The 22,238-nt window shown below is 40.6% G+C and overlaps 1 protein-coding gene across 6 annotated transcripts; it reads left to right on the plus strand.

Moving 5' to 3' along the window:
• The first annotated feature begins 296 nt into the window (after positions 1-296).
• On the plus strand, positions 297-20,254 carry Archease (protein archease). Of its 6 annotated transcripts, XM_071664984.1 has the most exons (4): positions 371-438; positions 4,488-4,784; positions 10,795-10,947; positions 19,408-20,254. In XM_071664984.1, the coding sequence occupies exons 3-4, from the start codon at positions 10,930-10,932 to the stop codon at positions 19,873-19,875; spliced, it is 486 nt and encodes a 161-aa protein (XP_071521085.1). In that variant the 5' UTR covers positions 371-438; positions 4,488-4,784; positions 10,795-10,929; the 3' UTR covers positions 19,876-20,254. The 6 variants fall into 6 exon arrangements, with proteins under 6 accessions (XP_071521087.1, XP_071521084.1, XP_071521085.1 ...); XM_071664983.1 differs by lacking the exon at positions 4,488-4,784 and having other exon boundaries at positions 334-438; XM_071664982.1 differs by lacking the exons at positions 371-438; positions 4,488-4,784 and adding an exon at positions 5,559-5,808.
• The last annotated feature ends 1,984 nt before the right edge of the window (positions 20,255-22,238 follow it).

A 22,238-nucleotide genomic window follows, 5' to 3' on the forward strand; every position in this document is an offset into this window, starting at 1 on the left:
CAGTGGTAGGATGTGGTGATGTCCAGCAGACAGTGGTAGGATGTGATGTCCAGCAGACAGTGGTAGGATGTGGTGATGTCCAGCAGACAGTGGTAGGATGTGGTGATGTCACACTGAAGTTATGAATTCGCGGCTCCGTATGGGGGGGGGAGGGAATACTTTTGGCAAATAAAATGAAATATTACCGTCCTAAGTACATAACGATACTCAGGAATAATGAGAGGAACTACGGAAATACTGATAAAAAGTAAAACGATGCGAATAGAGGCTCCATATACAGTGAACCCCATGGCATTACACCATTGGTGGGTCAGTGGTGTAATAGTGTAGCTGGCGGAGCGGGTGAGTGAGTGTTGTGGTGAGGCACAGTAGGGTTGCTGCCTGCGCCCGCGGTTGTCATACATAACGTTGACAGATATCTCAGCTTTTAGTAACTAGGTGAGTTTTTGCCAGTATGTTACACGTTAAAGCTGTTTTCCCCGTCTGTGTAGATGGTGGCCCCTTGCTGCCTGTGTGTGTGGACATGTCTAGTGTAGCGTATTGTGGAGGTGACATTGCGCAACGTTTGTGGCCTAAGTTTTGTGTGATGTACCTGATTACACCCGTCAGTGAAACTCATGAACAATGTATATCAAAAGAACAAGCAATCAATATATTTCAGCCCTCTGGGTCCATAGGCCAGGAAAAGAGAGTGCTTGGGTCGCCATCAGAAATGATTGGGAAAGTCTGGTGTGAGGGGAAGTGGACTTGATATTATTATTGGAGTGGTGGAAACTATGCTTACCAGAGGGATAAGGTGTCATCTGCTCCGGCCAGAGCGGTACGTGATGACAAGATGGGAGAGGCAAGCAAGGTAAAGGTGAGGAAGGATTAGCTCTTCCTAATAGAGAATCTCAAGTTGCGAGAACTAGTGAAGGAGGACGATATATGATGGGAATAGTAACTGTAGGTAGTGTGTGTGTGTGTGTGGTGTTGTGAAGATATAATCCTCCATAGAATTATAACGAACCAGAATGATGCATAATGATGACGGCACATGAAACAGGCAAACTACTGATGCTGAGATTGCAAACTACTGATACTAAGATGGCAAACTACTGATACTGAGATGTTGCAATTACAAAGAGACAGATTGGGTTACATTATACTGTCATGGTGATAGGGAGTCCTGAAGACATCAGTGTATGGGAATGTTCCTGTCCCAGCAGGTGAAGGAACATCATGGTCGTAGTGATGCACCATGACTGCTGGCTTATATCCTAACACTAACCTAACCTGGATATTAAGAACTTACATATGATACATCAACTGGAAGATGTGATCATGTCATACTCAAGTTTGACTGTGGTAATGGAAGATTAAGAGCAGATACGTATAACCGCAAAAGCTACACAAACTTCATTAATATCAATGGTAACGAAGGAGGGGAAATGAAGTTGACCAGGCAGTAACCAGGGCTTTGTGTAATCGTACAGTGAGCTCACACGCGGGTACCTTAAGCCTGAACATACGTAGAGAACAGTTCAGAGTGAGGAAGGAATGGTTTAGTAAATGATGTAATAAAAGAAAAGAGCGTCGAGATGTGCAATGGCGGGACATGGACAGGACCAGTGTACACAGCAGGAGAAGCACAGACGAATATGGTGGACAAAGCAGCTCAGACACCAAAACTTCTCCATCAGGAGTCAGTTGTCAGTCAAGGAGCAGCTAATCACGTTGATGTATTCAGAGGGAAATATCATGGATCATGTAGGGATATGTGAGGAACTGAGTAACAGAGATGTTGCAGTGGAAGACATCATAGCCCCCAACTCCAGTGGGATAGAGACGGAAGGAGGTTTTGGAAATCGTTTAGATATCAATAAAATATATTGCTAGATTAAGGACTTGACCCATTCAAGGCTCTTAGGCTTGATGAAATTTGAGTATATGTGCTAAAGATGTGTGCAGCTACACCAGGTAAACCACTCGAATTACTGGTTAAAATGCCACTGGGGAGAGAGGCTGAGTGCCAAGGAATGGAAAGAGGCAGACATCATACATTTATATAAGGAAACCGGGAATACTGAGCTTTTCACTAACGGGTGTGGTGTGTAAGGTCATGGAAAATATTGTTAGAAACAATATGGTACAGGAGGGAACAGAGGACGTATGTTAGAGGAGGGAACAGAAGACGCATGTTAGAGGAGGGAACAAGACGTATGTTAGAGGAGGGAACAGAAGACGCATGGTATAGGAGGGAACAGAAGACGCATGTTAGAGAAGGGAACAGAAGACGCATGTTAGAGGGAGGAGCAGAGGACGCATGTTAGAGGAGGGAACAGAAGACGCATGGTAGAGGATGGAACAGAAGACGCATGGTAGAGGGAACAGAAGACGCATGGTAGAAGAGAGAGCAGAAGATACATGGTAGAGGGAACAGAAGACGCATGATAGAGGGAACAGAAGACGCATGTTAGAAGAGGGAACATAGGACTTATGTTAGAGGAGGGAACAGAAGACACATGGTAGAGGAGGGAGCAGAGGACGCATGGTAGAGGAGGGAGCAGAGGTCGCATGGTAGAGGAGGGAACAGAAGACGCATGTTAGAGGAAGGAACAGAGGTCGCATGGTAGAGGAGAGAGCGGAGGACGCATGTTAGAGGTGTGGAGTGCCACAAGGTTTGGTTCTGGGACCATTACTCTTGTTGGTCAGTGTTAGTGACCTGCCTGAAGGGATGGACTCCTATCTTAACATTAATGTTTGCAGATGATGCCAAGGCCATGATGGAAGTGAAAAATGAAGAGGACTGCACCAGCTTACAAGGGGACCTAAACACTCTCAAAAGTTGGTCTTAAACGTGGTTGATGAACTTCAGCCCAAGCAAATGTAAAGTAATGACGATGGGACAAAGTGAAAGACGACCTCAACATGATTATCAGTTGGCAGGAAGTAAGATTCCAGATTCTGTGAGAGAGAAGGACTTGGGAGTCGACATTGTCCCTCACCCGTCGCCAGAGTCCCATGTTAGGAGGAGAGTTAAGGAGACCAAGTGTTTGCAGGCAAATATTACAACAGCTTTCAAGTGTGTGGGTAAAAAGATAATAATAATTCGCAAGTTATTGATGCCATACATAAGGCCGAAACTAAAATATGATCTCAGTTTGGTTACCGCACTTAAGAATGCAACAAACATGTTACTATAATTGAGAGAACTAACTTAAGGGAAATGCTGAAAGACCTTAATGCCCCACCTTAAAAGAGAGAAGAGCGAGGGGTGACTTGATCACAACCTTTAAGTTTCTAAAAGAGATCGACGAGATGGACATTGGACAGTTCTTAAAAGATGTAGAGACAGCAACAAGACATTATGTAGAAAAAAGTTAAATGATTGTAAATGAATACTTTTATGGTATAAGACTGATGGATGAATGGAGCAGACTGACTGAGGACCTGGTTTATGTGAATGCAGACAACATACATCAACATAACGGAGTGTATGATGGTAAGGGATTTTCAGATGGGACCCCATGAGTGTAAAACCTCCTTGTACAGAGCTGAAAGGTAAGTATTGACTAAAGAGAGCAACTTTAAAAATATGTTGGGGTGACTCAAAAACACATGCATGAACGTGGGAGCTGATTTTTTAGTGAAGCCATATTGGCTGGAAATAACATGTTCATTTTGCCTTTGCCTGCAAAACAGAGCAAGGTTTTCAAGAATTTCTTGTATGCAATTGTCTTATTTGCGTACATTCAACATAAGAAACAAACAAATCAACTACTTGGTATGGATTGTTTTTTATGGCATATTTATATTGTCGCTTCTTAGGGGTCCATGCCTCTTAAGTTACTTGTGTGTAGCCAGTGATATATGTAATGGACATGTTTTGTTCATAAGGTTATGTACTACACCAGTAATGGCCATTGAAAACCGTTTTCGATGAATACTGGACGCCAAAATGTTCATGCACTGTCTGTGTACCTGTAATCAAGGCCGGACAGACCTATCCTTATGGGGGGGGGGGGTTCCTCCGCCTTTCAAACTCCTTCATAAATCATAAGCTTTACTGGCGGGGGGAATGACCGAGGGGAAAAAAGATCGGTTGGGTGGGACACCATTCCCTGCTCTCTGAGGGTTGCCGGAACCCCTCAGCGGTCGGGCCCCTACCTCTGATCGTATTATTGCAAGGGCCGGCCCTGCCTGTAATATATATATACTATAAGAGGGTACTCTTACTGGTTCGTTGGAATGGTGAAACTGAGAGCGTCACACGGAAACACGTTTAACAATATTAGTGCTTTATTGGTTAAGGTACACAAGGTTCAATAGCCCAGGAACAACGAGCTGCTGGAGGGAGGATTATGGTGAACAAGGAGAGGCTGGGGTAAGTTGAATGATAAGAGACAGGCTTAGCAGGGGGCCCGTGATGCTGGTGAGGATGTGAGGTGAGGCAGGAGCACGTGGGAGAATAACGTGGCTGCTGAGTCAACGTGGAATTCCTGCAGGAGGAGGTGGGTTTGGCCCACATCGCGGCTCCTGGAGTGTGCGGCGGCTGCTGGTTTGTACTTGGGCTGCACGAGTGCCGCGGGCGTGGCCGTAGGTCCCTTACTGTTACAGCTGCTGCTCGTGGCGGGCGTAGGCGATGTCCCACGTGAATACTGCCGAAGGTGGACGTGGAAGATGAGGCACCACAAGGAAACCTGCCAGGAAGATGAAATGTCAGAGTCACATTGGGACATCTACTGACGGAGGAGACGCCCAAAGGGAGGCTTGTGTGTGGAGTCACATGGCCAAGACCTCAGGTAACTGAGTGGTACATTTGTTGTATAGAACGAGTCATCTATCTGACAGCCCTCCTGCGGTGATACCCCGGGTATATGAGGCAGGAAGGGCAGGTCATGGAGGTCGTCAGGGAGAAGTTATACCCGAAGGTAAATGGAGACGTCACAGTCGAATGTCGCAAGGTCTGACCTCCCTCCGTGCTGTTGGACCTGAGGGTATGCCTGTAAGAGCGGCTGGATAGGGTCAGGTCATCTATTTAAAGGAATAATTACAGCGGCATCTTTGGCCCCACCACCACCACCGAACATCGGTGTCATGGAGTAATGCTACAGGTGCAGTCGTAGGTTGAGCTACCAAACTCTCTTCTCTAGGAATTGATAGGTCAGGTGAGGTCACCCGCCGTGACCTGCCACCAAGTCCAGGGTCAACAGTGAGTCACTACTGAACTAATGCTATACCTGCAGAATGTAATAAAGTATCAAATATTTGGAGCAAGAACTATTCATTTGAATTGCTGTAAATACTGAAATCTCGTTAGTTGAATGATGGTCTAATTTTGCACCTCTGGCCACTCTTGTAGTAACATTAAAGAAATGATTACAACAAACTACTGACATATATATCGTGTACACAACGAAAGTAACGTATCTGCCATAAAGAAAAGATACGTTTCATAATAGTTATCCTTAATAATACTTTATTATTATTCGTATGGCAAATCCTACAATTTTCTATGGTATGTTGGGCATTTATTGCGAATGTTGCCTTTTCGATGATGCTAGGGTAGGGGTCGTTGAGGACATGTTTAAAAATAGTGTAAATGTGGAAGTTAAACCTCTGATAGCGGCACCTGGCCACGGTGTGACACCCTGGCAGGACACATAACACCTCACCAGCAGGAGGTGCACCTACCTCAGAGCAAGACCTACAATGAACGACAGTTACGACGCAACGAAGAACATCTTGATGATATAGAGAATATTGGCCAGTGCAGAGCTGGGGGTGGGCAATGGTCGTTTCACCAGAAGTGTGCAGTCACCTAAGGTAGGCTCAGCAGGACACAGGAAGTGGCTTCCCACATGATACCTGGTCATGCATGACGGTATACTTGTGGCTTAAGAGTATATGACAGGGAGAGACCTGACCCTGACCCTGTGAACTGAGGCATGACCCTGTGGGTCACAGTGAATATATCAGTTGTGCTACACTCATGACCTGACACCTTAGTCCTGGTACACGTCTTCCATGGATGAAATAACTACTTTGTCGAGAGAGAGATGCACGTGATGTGGTTCATAGTTGTGGACGAGAATATTACTTATATATAGAGTTTATATAGTTAGGAGGTGGTAAGTGCATCACCTCATAGTTCACCCATTATAAGGCCTCATAAGATGGGCAGGAGAGAGAGAGAGATTGTCAGTTGTGTGATGCCTGGGGTTAGGTTGTTTGATGGAATCATTGTCACCAAAGTAGAGTGATTTAATGGTGTTATTTTCCCTTTTCACTGGAAAAGCTGAAATATGAGGTTAAATTACTAGTTAGTGGTAGAGTTATCAAGTAGAGGCAACTGTGGAGTCAGTTGATAAACAAGTAATGTAAATATTGATAATTGAAACATAAAGATCTGCTTAAGTTAATGCTTTTGATGTGGGTTTTATTTTTAGTGAAATTTCGTTATTAAAACAAGTACTGGACTTAACAACCCTATGATTTAATTGGTTTGCAATTCAGGCATTTAGATTTTGTATATAAAGAATATAAAGATTTGGTTCAGTTCAAATGTTTAAATGTTTTGCAGCATTTAATGGAATGTATCAGTAAAAAAGAGATATGGCATTTTCAGACCCTTCAGTTAAATTTTCTTGTGTAGCTGCTTTATTCAGTATGTAGATCAACTTACAAACTGAATATAGTCCCTTTTAATCCAAACAAGTATCAAGCTTTTTTTTTTTTTACCGACTTCACCTTTCTAGGTGACAGAAATCAAAATATTTTCAGGAATGTATTGTTATTATGTTTGGAGGTGATATAGGGTGTGTGATTTAATGTGTAGCACCTGTAACTCCATAAATTATAAATACCTGCAAAGTGGGCAGGGCTTGGAAGAAGATGGAAATTGTTAGGTAAAAACACTCGTAATCAACATTAGACTGTTAAAAGTGATGCATTCATAACGCTTCTGTTGCAGTCTTACAAACAGGAGGGTTTTGTATGGCAACCTTATGTAATTTTCTAATGTCCTCATACATAGTGTAAGAACCTTAGGAAAGTAATCATCTTGCAGATCACATACCAAAAACATTTATTTGGTGCATGTTTGGATGCTATAGAGCTTTATTCAGTTTTTCTTTTTATATACAGTGCAACTGATGTTTGAATGAAGCAAGAAAACTTGTCCATTATTATTTATGCATTTCAATGAATGCCACCATGCTTTTGTAACATATGAATGTGACTTTTGTTGAGTTCAGATGTCTACATTGATTTGGGGCTCAAATTGATGCTTATGTTCTCTCTCTCTCTCTCTCTCTCTCTCTCTCTCTCTCTCTCTCTCTCTCTCTCTCTCTTGCACAGTCAGATTCTTAGATGTCTTGAGACATATTAACATATTCTGTATATTGCCAACCAAACGCAAGAACAAGGTGGAGATAAGTGTGGGGTACAATACATATTTTTGTAAGATTACATAATAATATCAAGGTCTGCTTCACAAATGCAGCCTTTGAATGTTAAAAGAGCATATTATTTGATATCTACATTTTACAGTATCATAGTATTGATATTTAACCTCACTTTTTCCTCATCTCTCATGGCCCTTCCCCTAATGAGTTAATTGATCTTGAAAGATAGTGAAGGGTGGTAGAGGAAAATTTCACACTGGTATATCTATATCATTCTTTACTGTACGAACAAAGATTCCATGAGAGAAGGACTAAGTGGCATTTATAAACTAAACTTTATTTTTTTTTTCAGCAGTCTGGAGGACTGTAACTTTTCTAAATGCTCCTGTATGTAGCACAAGGAAATTAGATAATGACATTGGTATGCCATTAGCATCCCTCATGTTTGTTTTCTCCTTGCTCAATTTTGATGAGAATGTTACCAATGCATTCATTACAAACTGTTTATAAAAAGCATTTTTACCCCACAATTTCTATTTCAAAACCTTGCCCACTTTGTGAGAATTTGAAATTGATGGAGTGGAGATGCTGAACTTAAAATCCAACACTGTATGAAATCTGAACAGTGTAAGCAATCTATTGGTACTATTTTCATCAAAATTTATCAACCAGGACATATACTTATGTTAACTGAAGAACTATTAAAAGTGCTCTATATCTATAATGTTAAGAAGGGAGTTTCAGCTTGGGCCTTTCTAAAGAACCTTTCCCAGGGGTTGATGATAGTTTTTTTTTTAGATTCCTCAAATACCTATGTTTGAACAGTACCCTGCTTTAGACATCATGGAGCTACCTTGCATGGCACTCAACTTGCCATCTTCATGGCAGAGCATTACTGTGTGCTACAGGATAACCTTTATAGTCACTGTTCTTGTCATATTGTATTGGTTTAGAAGATTTTCTCGGACCCTTCTCCTCTATAGTGGTATGCTGTCAAAGCTTGTGGGACAAACTTACTTGTGAAAGGTGAGTTTTGAAATCTGAAAAACTTTCTATCCTTCCCCACCTTTCCCTCCATTGAAAAAGATGTTCTCTTAACCAGTGGTAATCAACATGAGGGTGATATCCATGTTTCAAGGATTATGAGTTTGCCAGTGTGACAGTCAGCAGGACAGTGACAAGTGACACCATTGCCAAGTGGAGGTTACTAATTAGCAAAAGAGTGGACTTAGACATAGTTGTAGGCAAAGACATAGTTGTAGGCAACAACTACTAAGTAAAAGGTTACTGAGGGTTTAGAGGCATTTGTGTCATCAGAAGGCAGAGGGTTTGAGTTTTCTAACCAGTGAGATTTTAGAATCTCTCTCAAAGCTCATCATGATACAGCCCCATATAGAAGTGGTTTTCCATTTTTCAAAATACATTTTTTTTGTACTTCTTGTATTTGTCTTTGTTTTGCTGGAATTTTAAAAGTACCAAAGGTATTCTTGAATATTTCTGTATTATTGTTATCGTGTTCAAGAGAATTGATTGGTATTTTGCAAAGTATTGCTGTATTATGTTGTAGGTTATTAGGTACAGTAGGATTGAGGGTCAAGTCAATTGGGAGGTAAGTTTGAATGGAGAAAAACTGGAGGAAGTAAAGTGTTTTAGATATCTGGGAGTGGATCTGGCAGCGGATGGAACCATGGAAGTGGAAGTGGATCATAGGGTGGGGGAGGGGGCGAAAATTCTGGGAGCCTTGAAGAATGTGTGGAAGTCGAGAGCATTATCTCGGAAAGCAAAAATGGGTATGTTTGAAGGAATGGTGGTTCCAACAATGTTGTATGGTTGCGAGGCGTGGGCTATGGATAGAGTTGTGCGCAGGAGGATGGATGTGCTGGAAATGAGATGTTTGAGGACAATGTGTGGTGTGAGGTGCTTTGATTGAGTAAGTAACGTAAGGGTAAGAGAGATGTGTGGAAATAAAAAGAGCATGGTTGAGAGAGCAGAAGAGGGTGTTTTGAAATGGTTTGGGCACATGGAGAGAATGAGTGAGGAAGGATTGACCAAGAGGATATATGTGTCGGAGGTGGAGGGAATGAGGAGAAGTGGGAGACCAAATTGGAGGTGGAAAGATGGAGTGAAAAAGATTTTGTGTGATCGGGGCCTGAACATGCAGGAGGGTGAAAGGAGGGCAAGGAATAGAGTGAATTGGATCGATGTGGTATACCGGGGTTGACGTGCTGTCAGTGGGTTGAATCAGGGCATGTGAAGCGTCTGGGGTAAACCATGGAAAGCTGTGTAGGTATGTATATTTGCGTGTGTGGACGTATGTATATACATGTGTATGGGGGTGGGTTAGGCCATTTCTTTCGTCTGTTTCCTTGCGCTACCTCGCAAACACGGGAGACAGCGGAAAAAAAAAATGTAGGATATTCGTTTACATATATGGAAGGTGGTAGGTGATGTTTCCTTATACTGTACTGATCATCTTTCATACCAAACCTTTTCTGCTGAGAAAATCTGGTTCTGAACCAGGTAGCTATGGTAATGAGAAAATATTGGTTATGAAAATATATGTAAGCTTTTCAGCCAGTTACTGGGTGAAAAGTATTGTAAATTATTTAAACCTTTGACTGTGTTTGGTTTCCAAGGTCATTATCCTAAAAGTGGTTTTTGACCATCAGAAAAAGTTGAATTGTTCGTATGACCATTTTCAGTACTTTTCTTTTGGGGAAAAATTTAGGGTATTTATATCTGTTGGTAAAACTTGTTGAAACCAATATTTTATATTGAAAGTTATTTTCTCATCAGTACTAGTAGGAAGTATGCAGAAATGCAGTTCACAGGAAATGCTCTAATGATTGGCCCACCTTATAGACCATTCCAGAAATAATCAAGAATCACAACTCAAGCATTGTAAATAACGTGACTTCAAAATACATCATATTGCTTATATATGCCTTTCTTCATGACATTACATTGGAAGTGAGGCTGTCATTGGAATTGCAGTCTCTCAAAGAATTTATCATAACAGAAGAAATGATCATTTCCCTGCTACTGGAAGTTGCACAGCCTTAGAGCTTCAGTTAAAGGGGTCTTTGGGAAATTTTAACTAATATGATTAAATGTATTTTAGGTAAGATTTTACCTTAACTACATTGGTGTGTTTGACTTGATGTCAGGTAAATCACTAAGAACAGCATAGTTATGTAGGCTTTATTATTGCAGTACAAATATATTACGAACCTTTACATCCCAGTTACATTTTTATACTACATCTGTGATGGGCCTAGTGTTACACAGCCTATCTTTTCCTGGTGTAGGGGAGAAAGAATTTTACCTCTGTATTATGTAGATGTTATAAAAGACAACTAAGAGTGCCAGGAGCAGGGGCTGACTCCCCAACCCCCTTGTATTTCAGTTTCTAAGTGATGGAACAGAAGAAGTAGTCATGCGAGGAGTGCTCATCTCCTCGAAGGCTCAGGCTAGGGTGTCTAACTGTGTATGGATGTAACCAAGATGAGAAGAAAGAGGAACTTGGATGTTCTGGCTCTAAATGAAACAAAGCTCAAAGGTAAGGGTGATGAATGGTATGGGAATGTCTTAGGGATAAAGTTTAAGGCCAAGAGCTAAGGAAGGGATAGCATTACTGATCATGCAAGAGTTTTGGGAATATATGAAGGAATGTAGAGAAGTGAGTTCTAGACTTATACGGGCAAAAATGAAGGTGGATTGCAAGAGATGTGTGATTATTATTAGTGCTTATGCACCTGATAAGTAAGAGGATGAGAGGCAAGTATTTTGGGAGAAGTTCAGTGAGTTTGTCGGCAATTTTGATGTTAGAGATTGGGTATTAATGATGGTTGACTTATATGTGAGAGTGAGCAGTGTGACATTTGAAATTATAATTGGGGGACTTAAGTTATTCAATGAGGTGAATAGGAATGGTGAAAGCTGGTGGATTTGTGTGCTGAAAAAGGACTGGTGACTGGGAATACATTGTTTAAAAAGAGACATCCATAAGTATATGTGGGTGAGTAAGAAGGATGATAAGAGGGCATGATTAGAGTATATACTGATTGATTGGTCTGTAAAAAGAGAAACTTGGTTGCAAATGTGTTGAGAATGGCAGCTGATGGGATGTCTGACCATTAACTGATGGAGGCAAAGATGAAGATTTGTTGGGGTTTTCAGAAAAGAGGAAACGATATGAGTGAGATGAGCGTGGTGAAAGTAAGTGGTTCTGGAAAAGAGATGTGTGTTAAGTAATACCAGGAGAGATTGGGTGTAGAATGACTAAAGTAAATGAAGCCAGGGGAGTGGATGAGGAATGAGAGATATTTAGATAGCAGTTGTTAGGCAGCCAACAACTAGGGAGGTATATTACCAGTACTACCCACCTGGGTATCAGGAGGGTTAGTGACATCTGCTTTGTGAGCACTCCTCTGACCTAGGCAGCTGTCTTTTATTTCTGCCTCACTAACATGTGGACTACTGACGTTCTGTCCACAAACATACAATCTCTCCTTGTCATGTGTAACACTTGATAACACTTAACTCATGCAGCTCATTCTTTGTAACTAGATTTTCCTGCAGTGAGCACTGTGCACTAGACCTGCCTTTTGGCAAAATGTTAGGAGCAGGAGATAGACATAGTAGATAGGAACATTTAGGGAAGAGCTTCAGGTAGAAACATTAAGTAGGAGCATTAGATAGAAGTAGTCATTAGGGACATTAGGTAGAAGCCTCTGCAAACACTGCGCTAGACTTACCTTCTGCCAGTGGCCTGTTAAGGGTGGGGCACTAATGGCTAAGAAGTGACATTGGAGTTCTTTAGTTATAGAGACTGCTGTCATGGCCACCCCTTTGAGGGAATTCTAATTGGAATGAGTGTCATAGATATAGATAGAGGGTGGTGAGAGTATGTGATCTTGGAAAAGAGATGTGTGTTAAGAAATACTAGGAGAGATTAGGTGTAGAATGACTAAAGTAAATGAAGTTAGGGGAGTTGGCATGTGGAAGAGAAGTGTGTGGCATTCTGAGGGTGAAAGGTGGGGTTGTGAAAAAGGGTAGCAAGTGATGTAATGAAATGAAGTTGTTAGTAAGAGAAGAGAGGTTAATGGGCAGTACTTATAGGGAAAGAATGCAAATGATTGGGAGATGTACAAGAGAAAATGACAGGAGGCTTGAATAAAAAGCAAGAGAGAATAAGATATTTTGGAAGGAGTTTGATATTGTGAGAAAAACAAGAGAACAAATAGGAACATCAGTGAAAGGGGCAAATGGGGAAGTAGTAACCAGTAGGTACGAGGTGAGTGAGGAGATGGAGTAGATATTTTGAAGGATTGTTGAATGTGTTTGTTGATAGGGTGGCAGATGTAGGTTGTTTGAATCATGGAGGTATGTGAAGTGCGTAAGATGGAATGTGGCAGGGAAGCCAGAGTGGATGGTATTGCAGTTGAATTTATGAAGGGGATGACCATGTTACTGTTTGGTTTATGAGGATTTTCATTGTATGTATGGATCATAGTGAGGTGCTTACAGAGTTATAAATTTGTTGAGTGTACATGGTAAGTTGATTGGGAGAGTGGTGATTTAGAGGATGAAGGCATTTAAGAGACATCAGACTGGGAAGGAACTTTGTAGTTTCAGAAATGTGAAAAGATATGTGAAGTCAGAATATTTGGTGTGGAAGGAAAGTTGCTGGAAGCAGTGAGAAGTTTTTATCAAGAGTGTAAGGCGTGTGTACAAGTAGGAAGAGTGGAGAGTGAGTGCTTCCAGATAAAGTTTGGTTTGTGGCAGGGGTGTGTGATGTTACCATGGTTGTTTAATTTGTGTATGGATGGGGTGGTGAGGGAGGTAACTGCAAGGGTCTTGAAGAGAGAGGCAAGTATGTAGTGTGTAGGGAGTGAGGGAGCCTAGGAAGTGAGTGAGTTGTTTGTTGATGAAACAGAACTGCTTGCAAATTCAAGTAAGAAACCGCAGAGTTGATGACTGAGTTTTGGAATGTGTGAAAGGAGGAAGTTGAGACTAAATGTGAATAAAAGCAAGATTATTATGTTTAACAGGTCAGAGGAAATGGTTAGTCAGGGTTTGAGTTTGACTGGAGAAAACTTGAGAGAAGTGAAGTGTTTTAGATACCCAGAAGTGAGCATGGCAGCCAATGGGACCATGGAAGTGGAATTAAGTCGTAGGATGAGTGAGGGGGCAAAGGTTCTGGGTGCATTGAAGAACGTGTTGAAGGAAAGTTCATTATCTGGGAGGGCAAAAATGGGTATGTCTGAAGGTATGATAGGCCTAACAATGAAGTGGTTGCAAGGCATGGGCTATAGATAAGGATGTGCAGAGAGAGATGGATGTGTTGGAAATGAAATGCTTGAGGACAATATGTTGTGTGAGGCAGTTTGATCAAGTAAGTAAAGAAAGAGTAAGAGAAAGGTGTGGTAATAAGAATAATTGAGAGCTGAGGAGTCTGTACTGAAATGGTTTAGACATGTGGAGAGAATGAGTGAGAAGAGGTTGACAAAGAGATTATAAATGTGTCCAAAATGGATGGGACAAAGAAAAGGAGTAGACTAGATTGGAGATGGAAGAATGGAAAGAATAACATTTTTAGTAAAGGAGCCTAAACATTCAGGAGGGTGAAAAGCATGAAGAGAGTGAATTGGTATGATGTGGTATACAGGGGTTTATATACCAGGGCATGTGAAGCAGCCAGGGAAAACCATGGAAGGGTCTATGGATCCTAGTTGTGGGTAGGGGGCTGTGGTTTTGATGCTTTGCACATGATAGCCAGAGAATGGATGAGAGTAAGTCTGGCCTTCATTTTTCTGTTCCTGGTGCATTTGGGTTGGTGTCAGGTAAATTACTAAAAACAGTGTAGTTATGTCGGTTTTTCTTACTGTAAAACAAACATGTAACCTGTATTTACTTCTCTGTTACATGTATGTACTACACTGTATTTGTATTTGACCATATCTGTGATGGGCTTAATGTTATACAGCCTATCTTCTTGTTCCTTTTTGCAATATCAGCAAAATAAATGCATGTACAAATCAGTTTGTAGTGGCCCTTGGATAAAAAAAAGTTTGATTTAGCCAAAACAACAAAGTATTGCTCAAGGGTTGGCTTGCTCTCTAGACCTTTGGGTATCTCTGCTGCTATAAGGACTCTTGTATCTAAAGCTGTAGCTTCATGACCCTTTTGATACCTAGACCTAGTTGGTAAAGGTCTCTTCTTTGCCATCGTTTCCTTAGCACATACGTTAGTTTATTTACTTACATGTTCATAACTTTTGAAAGCATTGAAATCAGGTGTATGGTAGTTTTCTTTTCTTACTGATATGTGCACATTTGTAAAATGTATCTCTCTTTTCAACTTATTTGTGCTGTCACTGCATGTCAGCTTCTTTTAACCTCACATAAGGCTTAGGCATATCACAGACCACTGCTGTGGTGTGATGTCCTTCGTTCATGCCTTATCATCGCTTCTCATCACTCCTTGGTTTTTCACATCATAACTCCTATCATCTTCAGAGTCTGATGCCATGAGAAGGGCATCAGTATCCTATTGTGTACCTGGCCTTTTCCTCATGGTGCTTATAATGAACGTGGGGGGGGAATTGAGGCTGTGGGGAATTCAGATGACCACAGTGTTAGTAAAAAAAAGATATTTTAGCAGCTGTAGCAAAAAGTCAACTATTATGCTTCATGATATCAAGAAGTGTGGAATTTATTAAGAGTAGCAAAAGGGTTAAGGCAAATTCGTTGAGGACAAAGATTTCAATGGAAATTATGTTGGAAAGAATGATTGGAGACAGCTTTGGCTACTGATTTTCACCAAGTTCTGCAAGCTGGTGGAAATTATAGGATGAGACTGTAGGTATTTTGCAATTATTGTCTATTTTTCCTCTTAATGATACTCTTTTTTTATTAATTGTATTTTATGTTCTTATATTAAGCTCTTTAATTGTAAAGTATGCATGCATATTTTGTCTCATTTAGTATGAGAAGGCTTTATTTTTTATAGTTATGGTCCACTACTTTAATGGCCGTATGTATCCTTTGGCAGAGTGTTGGAATGAAAAGGGAAATGATGAATGCAATTGTGGGAGGGCTTGGAAGATGTGGTATGGATAGGAATGAATGAAGATTATCAGGGAATAGGGAAAGAAAGATATGCCATTGTGCTATCACTGAGAGTATGGATGGGTGTTACAGAGCTTAGATGGAATGGATCAAGAATAGTGTCAGTGAATGGCAAGATTGGGACTGTGAAGTATGCATGGGTATAAGTGCTTGTGAATATGAAGTCTGTGTGAGGTAAGGATGAAATGAAGTGTTTCTGGAGAAAATCAAATTATTGTTTAAATAGGTTTGATTGGAGAGAAAGGTGGTTATAACAGGTGATATTAATGCAAAGGTGGGATGTGATGAAATTGACAAGAACTTGGCAAATGGGAAATGCCTGAAGTAAATGAGAACAGTAGTTATCTTTTGGATGTTTATGCAGAGAAGGGTTTATTTGGTGCTAACACCATATTTTCAGAACAAGATGATCCACAGATATACTATATCTATCCATATCTCTGATACCTGTTCTCAACTGGAACTCCCTCAAGGGGTTTGCAATGGCAACAGTCTCTCAGAAATTAGTGAACTCCAGTGCTGCTTCTTAGCCTTTAGTGCCTTACCCTTAACAGGCCACTGGCAGAGGTCACCTCTAGTGCTGTGTTTGCTGAGGCTGCAACCTAATACACCTGCTGACTAGTACCTAATACTCCTGCCTGATGTTCCTACCTACTACTTCTACCTAATGTTTTTACCTAACACTCTTGCCTAAATGTTCTTACCTACTTCTGTCTACTGCTTCTACCCTTTTGACAAAAGACATGGCTAGCCCATAGCACTCACTGTAGTAAAATTTAGTTACGAAGAAAGAGCTGTGTGGACGAAGTGTTGTCAAGTGTTATGTATGACAAGGAGAGACTGTATGTTTGTGGACAGAATGCCAGTAGTCCATGTGTGGGTGAAGCAGAAAGAAAAGACAGCTATGTGGGTCATTAATGGGATATAACTTGACAACCACTGAAGTGCAGGTTCACTGTGCAGCCATCACTGAATCTGGTCCCCAGGTGGGTAGTACTGGTGATTTACCTCCCTGATTGTTGGCTGCCTACCAACTACTACCTCCCATAGATATACATGGATGAGAACTGATGGAAAAGAACAAAAGGATTTGATTGACTCTGTGATGATGGATGGAAGGTTGATAAAGGTTTTGCTGGATGCCAGAGTTGAGTTTTCTCTGAAGATTTTAGCCATTTTGCAGTTCTTGTAGGGGTGAAGATTAGGGAGAAGTGGGGGGTAAGGCATAAGGAAGAGTGGAGAGGTAAAAGTGTTGGCAAGCGAGAAGATGAATCAGAAAGAATACAAGGAGGAATCTAAAGGAAGAGTGACAGAACATTTAGATGAAAGTGCAGTAAATGTAGGGATGCAAATGTGTATGATTGAGGTGTTTAAAATGTTTAGAGAAAGACTGTTAAAGGTTATAGAATTAATAGTTGGATACAAGGTTGTAAGATGTCAGAAGAAATGCAGAAATGCATGGTGGACAGATTAGATTAGAAATGGTGTGGAAGAGAAGATAAAAGCATATAGTAGATTTCTCAAAAGGAATGTACTAGTGGAAGTTGGAGGCTCAGCAAAGGAGGAGGAAAGAATATAAGATGTGGAAGTAAGATGTTAAGAAGCTGATAAAGGAAAGCAAAGAAAGAGTAGATGAAGATTTTGGGAGAAAATTGAGTGGAAAGTTAAGGGAAAAGAAGTAATTGTATTAGAGGGAAGTGAAAAAGGAAGGAGGTGGATGTAATAGTGGAAATGTGAATGTGAGAAGTAAGGAAGGGGAGTTGCTGAATCAAAAGAAGGAAGTGAAAGGAAGATGGAAAGAGTATTTTTGAAGAATTGATGAATATGGGAGAAGGGGAGGCAGCAGTTGTTATGTGCATGGATATGGAGGACAGAAGGAACAGAACGCAAGTGTAGGGGCCTATAGCAAGAAGGAAGATAAAAAGGGCAATAATAAAGTTGAAGGTAGAAAACGTGGAGTGGATGTGATTATGGCTGAAATGTTGAACAACTGAGGAGAAAGTGTGATAGATTGGATGTGTTTGATGTTTAATTTAGCATGGAAGCAGGTTTTGCCTGAGGATTGGGTTAAAGATTTTATTGTTCCTTTATTCAAGGGAAAAATGTGCTAAGGATGTATGTTGCAATGATAGGGGAATAAGTCTGTTAAGTATACCAGGAAAAGTTATGCTAGTGTTAATTGATAGTGATGGAAGTGATGAATGCAGAATAGATGAGGAGCTTGGGGGTTTAAGGAAAGGTAGGTTATGTGTGTGGATCAGATTTTTGCATTGAGAATAACCATGAAAAAGTGTCTAGCAAAAGATAAGAAGCTGAGTGAAGTTTATATGGATCTGTCAAGGCTATATTGGGTTGGGGACAACTGTTGGATGATGTGAAAGCCTTCTTATTAATAAGAGAGCACATGCAGTTGTAAGAGTGAATGAAAAGTTGAGCAAAAGTTTGGGTATACATGTGGGTGTGAGGCAGGGCTATGTAATGTCACCATGGCTCTTTAAGATATAAATGGTTGGAGTGATAAGAAAGATGAAAGCAAAACTAGGGAAAGGAGGTACAGAGATGGAGTGTGGTGGTGAGGTATGGTGGTTAGTGACAAGTTTGTTTCTAGATGATACTGTATTGTTTGCTGAGAGTGAAGAGGAGTTGCAGAAGGTTGTAAGTGTGTTTTATGATTTGTGAAAGCATATGCAATTGAAGGTAAATGCAATTAGAAGTAAAGTAATGGTGTCTGAAAGGAAACAGTGAAAGTATAGATTTGGAAAGCCCAGTAGAGTGAGAGAAGAAAGTGTACTAATTGTGTTATAGATATGGGGAGAACACCTGGAAGAGGTGATAGAATTTTAGTATTTGGAGACTATCTTGGATAAGTTTGGTGATATAGGAGGAGAGAGAAGGGAGAGAGCAGTACAGGGTAGAAGAGTCACGGGTCCCATAAAGGAATAATGAAGGGTAGAGGTGTATGGAAGTGAAGTAAGGATTAAGGTACAGCATACTTCCCCTGACCCATTCCTATGCATCTGAAACAGACATAGAATGAGCCACAGAATCCAGGCTGTGGAAAAGAGCCATTTGAGAGGAGCATGTGGTATGACCAGATAGAACGAGGAAAAAGATAGTGGGGAGTATGAGAGATTTGATATGGTAGGGAATGGAGTTGTCTGTGGGTGACCCATAGTAGTTTGAGGTGGTTTGGGCATGTGGAAAAATTGCAAGACAAGGAGTTTACAAGGAGGATGTATGATTGTATGATCAAAGGGGTTGATGTTAGAGGAAGACTGCCTATGACATGGAGAAATAGAGTGGAAAAGTGCTGAATGGAGAGAAATGGTGGAAGAATTTGTGGAATGGACATGGCAGGAAGGCATGTCTTGATAGGGATAAGTAGAGAGACTTTTGCCTTAGCCAGCCCCTAGATAGGAGTTCCCAGAGGGAACAGGCACCAGAGAGAAAGTTGAGTAGGTAGCTAGATACATTGATAGTTCCTAATCTTTTTTTGTTGGCCTCAGTATGAGGCATTTCATACCCCATCTCAATGGTGACTGATTTTTTATTAGAATGTATTTATTTTCTATTTGTATGCTGATAAATCTTGCTAAAAAAAATGCAGCTTTGAGCAAACTTTTGTGCTTAAGCAATGTTCTGCATAAGCAAAATAACCTAATGGCAGTTTTCCTTTTGCTCCTTGAAGTGTATCTCTTGTGCCTCCTAATGAAGCTTAATGTATCTTCATGGGAGTCCATAGACCACAGGTTGGGAACCACCAGTCTGTATTCCATTGATACCTGTGGTTAGGTACTCTTCCTAATATTACCATACCTGTTACAAGAATAATAGATTTAGTTTCTAAGTAGATATCATAATTCTGAATATCATTACTCATTTTGCAGAGAGAAACTATGGAAATGTCCCCTGAAGAAGTTGAACTTCCCCCCTGCAAATATGAATATCTCGACCACACTGCTGATGTTCAGATTCATTCTTGGGGTGATGATCTTACAGAAACCTTTGAACAGGCTGCAGTTGCTATGTATGGGTACATGACTGAGATTGACACCGTTGAAATTCTTGATCGATTTGAAATTGAAGCTAGTGCAGATGATATGGAAGGCTTACTCTTTCATTTCCTTGATGAGTGTCTGTATGCATTTTCCGTTGAACCTTATTTTATTGCACGTAAAGTTACTATTACAGAATTTGATAAAGAAAACTTTAAAATCAAAGCCACATTGTATGGGGAGGAATTTGATTTAGGGAAACACCCCCAAGGTACTGAAGTGAAGGCCATTACCTACGCTAGTATGCAAGTGTATGATAATGAAGGTCAGCACGAACTGTTTGTTATTATTGATATATGATTTGGTTGCATGTTAGATATAAGGCAGATTTTTTGTACTTCTCAGGCTTTTATAAAATTGAGAAAGAATCACTTTCATTTTCTATATCATTAGAAAGTAGCCATTCCTTTTTACCTTTTTTATCCTCGGATAGTTTTTTTTTTTTTTATCTTTTAAATGTTATCAATCTTATCAGGGTACTACATGAAAAGCTGTTGTATAATCTAATATGAAATATATCATTATTCATAAATTAGTTTTGTTTCTTTTTACAACGGAAGTGTGAATACATGTGAATTTTGAAAAAGACTGGCACAAAGATTGAAATGTATAGATTTTGTATATACTATGATCTAATATGGGATATGTAACATGTAAGAATAAAGTAACTGGTAAATGACATGCATCACAATTTTGTGAAACCTAATAAACCAAAGGAAATTATATGTCAGACGAAAGAATGGCCCAACCCACCCACACACACATGCATATACATACACGTCCACACACGCACATTTACATACCTGTACATCTCAACGTATACATGTATATACACACACAGATATATACATATTTACACATGCACACAATTCACACTGTCTGCCCCCACTCATTCCCGTCGCCACCCATGAAATGACAGCCCCCTCCCTCTGCATGTGCGCAAGGTAGCGCTAGGAGAAGACAAAAAAGCCATGTTTGTTCACAGTCTCCAGCTGTCATGTATAATGCACCGAAACCAGAGCTCCCTTTCCACATCCAGGCCCCACAAAACCTTGCATGGTTTACCCCAGACGCTTCACACACCCAGGTTCAATCCACTAACAGCACGCTGACCCCGGTACACCACACCGCTCCTATTCATTCCATTCCTTGCAGACCTTTCACCCTCCTGCATGTTCAGACCCCAATCACTCAAAATCTCCTTCACCCCATCCTTTCACCTCCAATTTGGTCTCCCACCTCTCCTCGTTCCCTCCACCTATGACACATATATCCCCTTTGTCAATCTCTCCTCACTTGCTCTCTCTCCACGTGACCAAACCACTTCAAAACACCCTCTTCTGCTCTCCCAACCATGCTCTTCTTACTATCACACTTCTCTCCTACCCTTTCATTACCCACTCAATCAATCCACCCCACACTACATATTGTCCTCAAACATCTCATTTCCAGCACACCCTCCTTCCTCCGCACAACTCTATCTATAGCCCACGCCTTGCAACCATATAACATTGCTGGAACCACTATTTGTTCAAGCATACCCATTTTTGCCTTCCAAGATAATGTTCTTGACCTCCACACATTTTTCAACACTCCCAGAACTTTCACCCCCTCCCCCACTCTATGATTCACCTCTGCTTCCATGGTTCTATCCGCTGCCAAATCCACTCCCAGATACTTAAAACACCTCACTTCCTCCATTTTTTCTCCATTCAAACTCACCTCCCAATTGACTTGTCCCTCAACCCTACTGTACCTAATAACCTTGCACTTATTCACATTTACTCTCGGCTTTCTTCTTTCACACACTTTACCAAACTGTGTGAAAGAAGAAAGCTGAGAGTAAATGTGAATAAGAGCAAGGTTATTAGGTACAGTAGAGTTGAGGGAATTAGTGAATTAGTTAATTATATCTTTTTCATCTCAAGCTTATGACATTAGAAGGTCACATAGTATATTGTTCTTTTTTCTTTCCATTTCATCTTAGCTTGATGTTTTTGTGTTTAAAATATGTTTCCCAGATTTTTACATTACTTTTTGCTACATTTTGATTTTCTCAAAGTACTGCTGAACTTTCCTGAAGTGATTTTTTTCATTTTCCAGCTTTGTTTTGTGTGTGTGTGTGTGTATGTGTGTGTTTGCCTCTTACTTCTTCAAGCTTTAAGGGTATCATCTACATTTTTTGTGTCATTCAGCATCTGGGCAACCTACAATACTTGTCATAGTCTTTTTTTCTTTTGCACATCATCCGATCTCTCTTCACCCTCCTTCACTAACCCATTTGCTGCATCAGCATATGCTTGAGCAGTTTGTTCAGCCTCTCTATACCTCTTTTTTATCTAATGTATGTTTTTCAGGCAGTTTTTATTGCTGCTTTCTTAGTTTCTCCTTTTTTTTCCCCAGCAAGCCTGTCCTGATATACTGAACATTCATTATTACATATAATGCTTAAAAACACATCTTTGTAAAGTGGGAGTGTTTCAGGTCTGCCTTGTCATGGGTCATGAAACATGATTACCTCTTTTTTCATTCTGATACCATTAAATATTTTTTCATGTAGTTGACCTATGCCTGTAGTAATAGTATTACAATTAATGATGGACTTTTGTCTACATTTATATTGCCTTGAGGTTGGATGAGGGCAGTTCTAACCAATTTCTGTG

The sequence above is a fragment of the Panulirus ornatus genome, chromosome 9 (genome assembly GCF_036320965.1).
Source record: "Panulirus ornatus isolate Po-2019 chromosome 9, ASM3632096v1, whole genome shotgun sequence".
Taxonomy (NCBI): domain Eukaryota; kingdom Metazoa; phylum Arthropoda; class Malacostraca; order Decapoda; family Palinuridae; genus Panulirus; species Panulirus ornatus.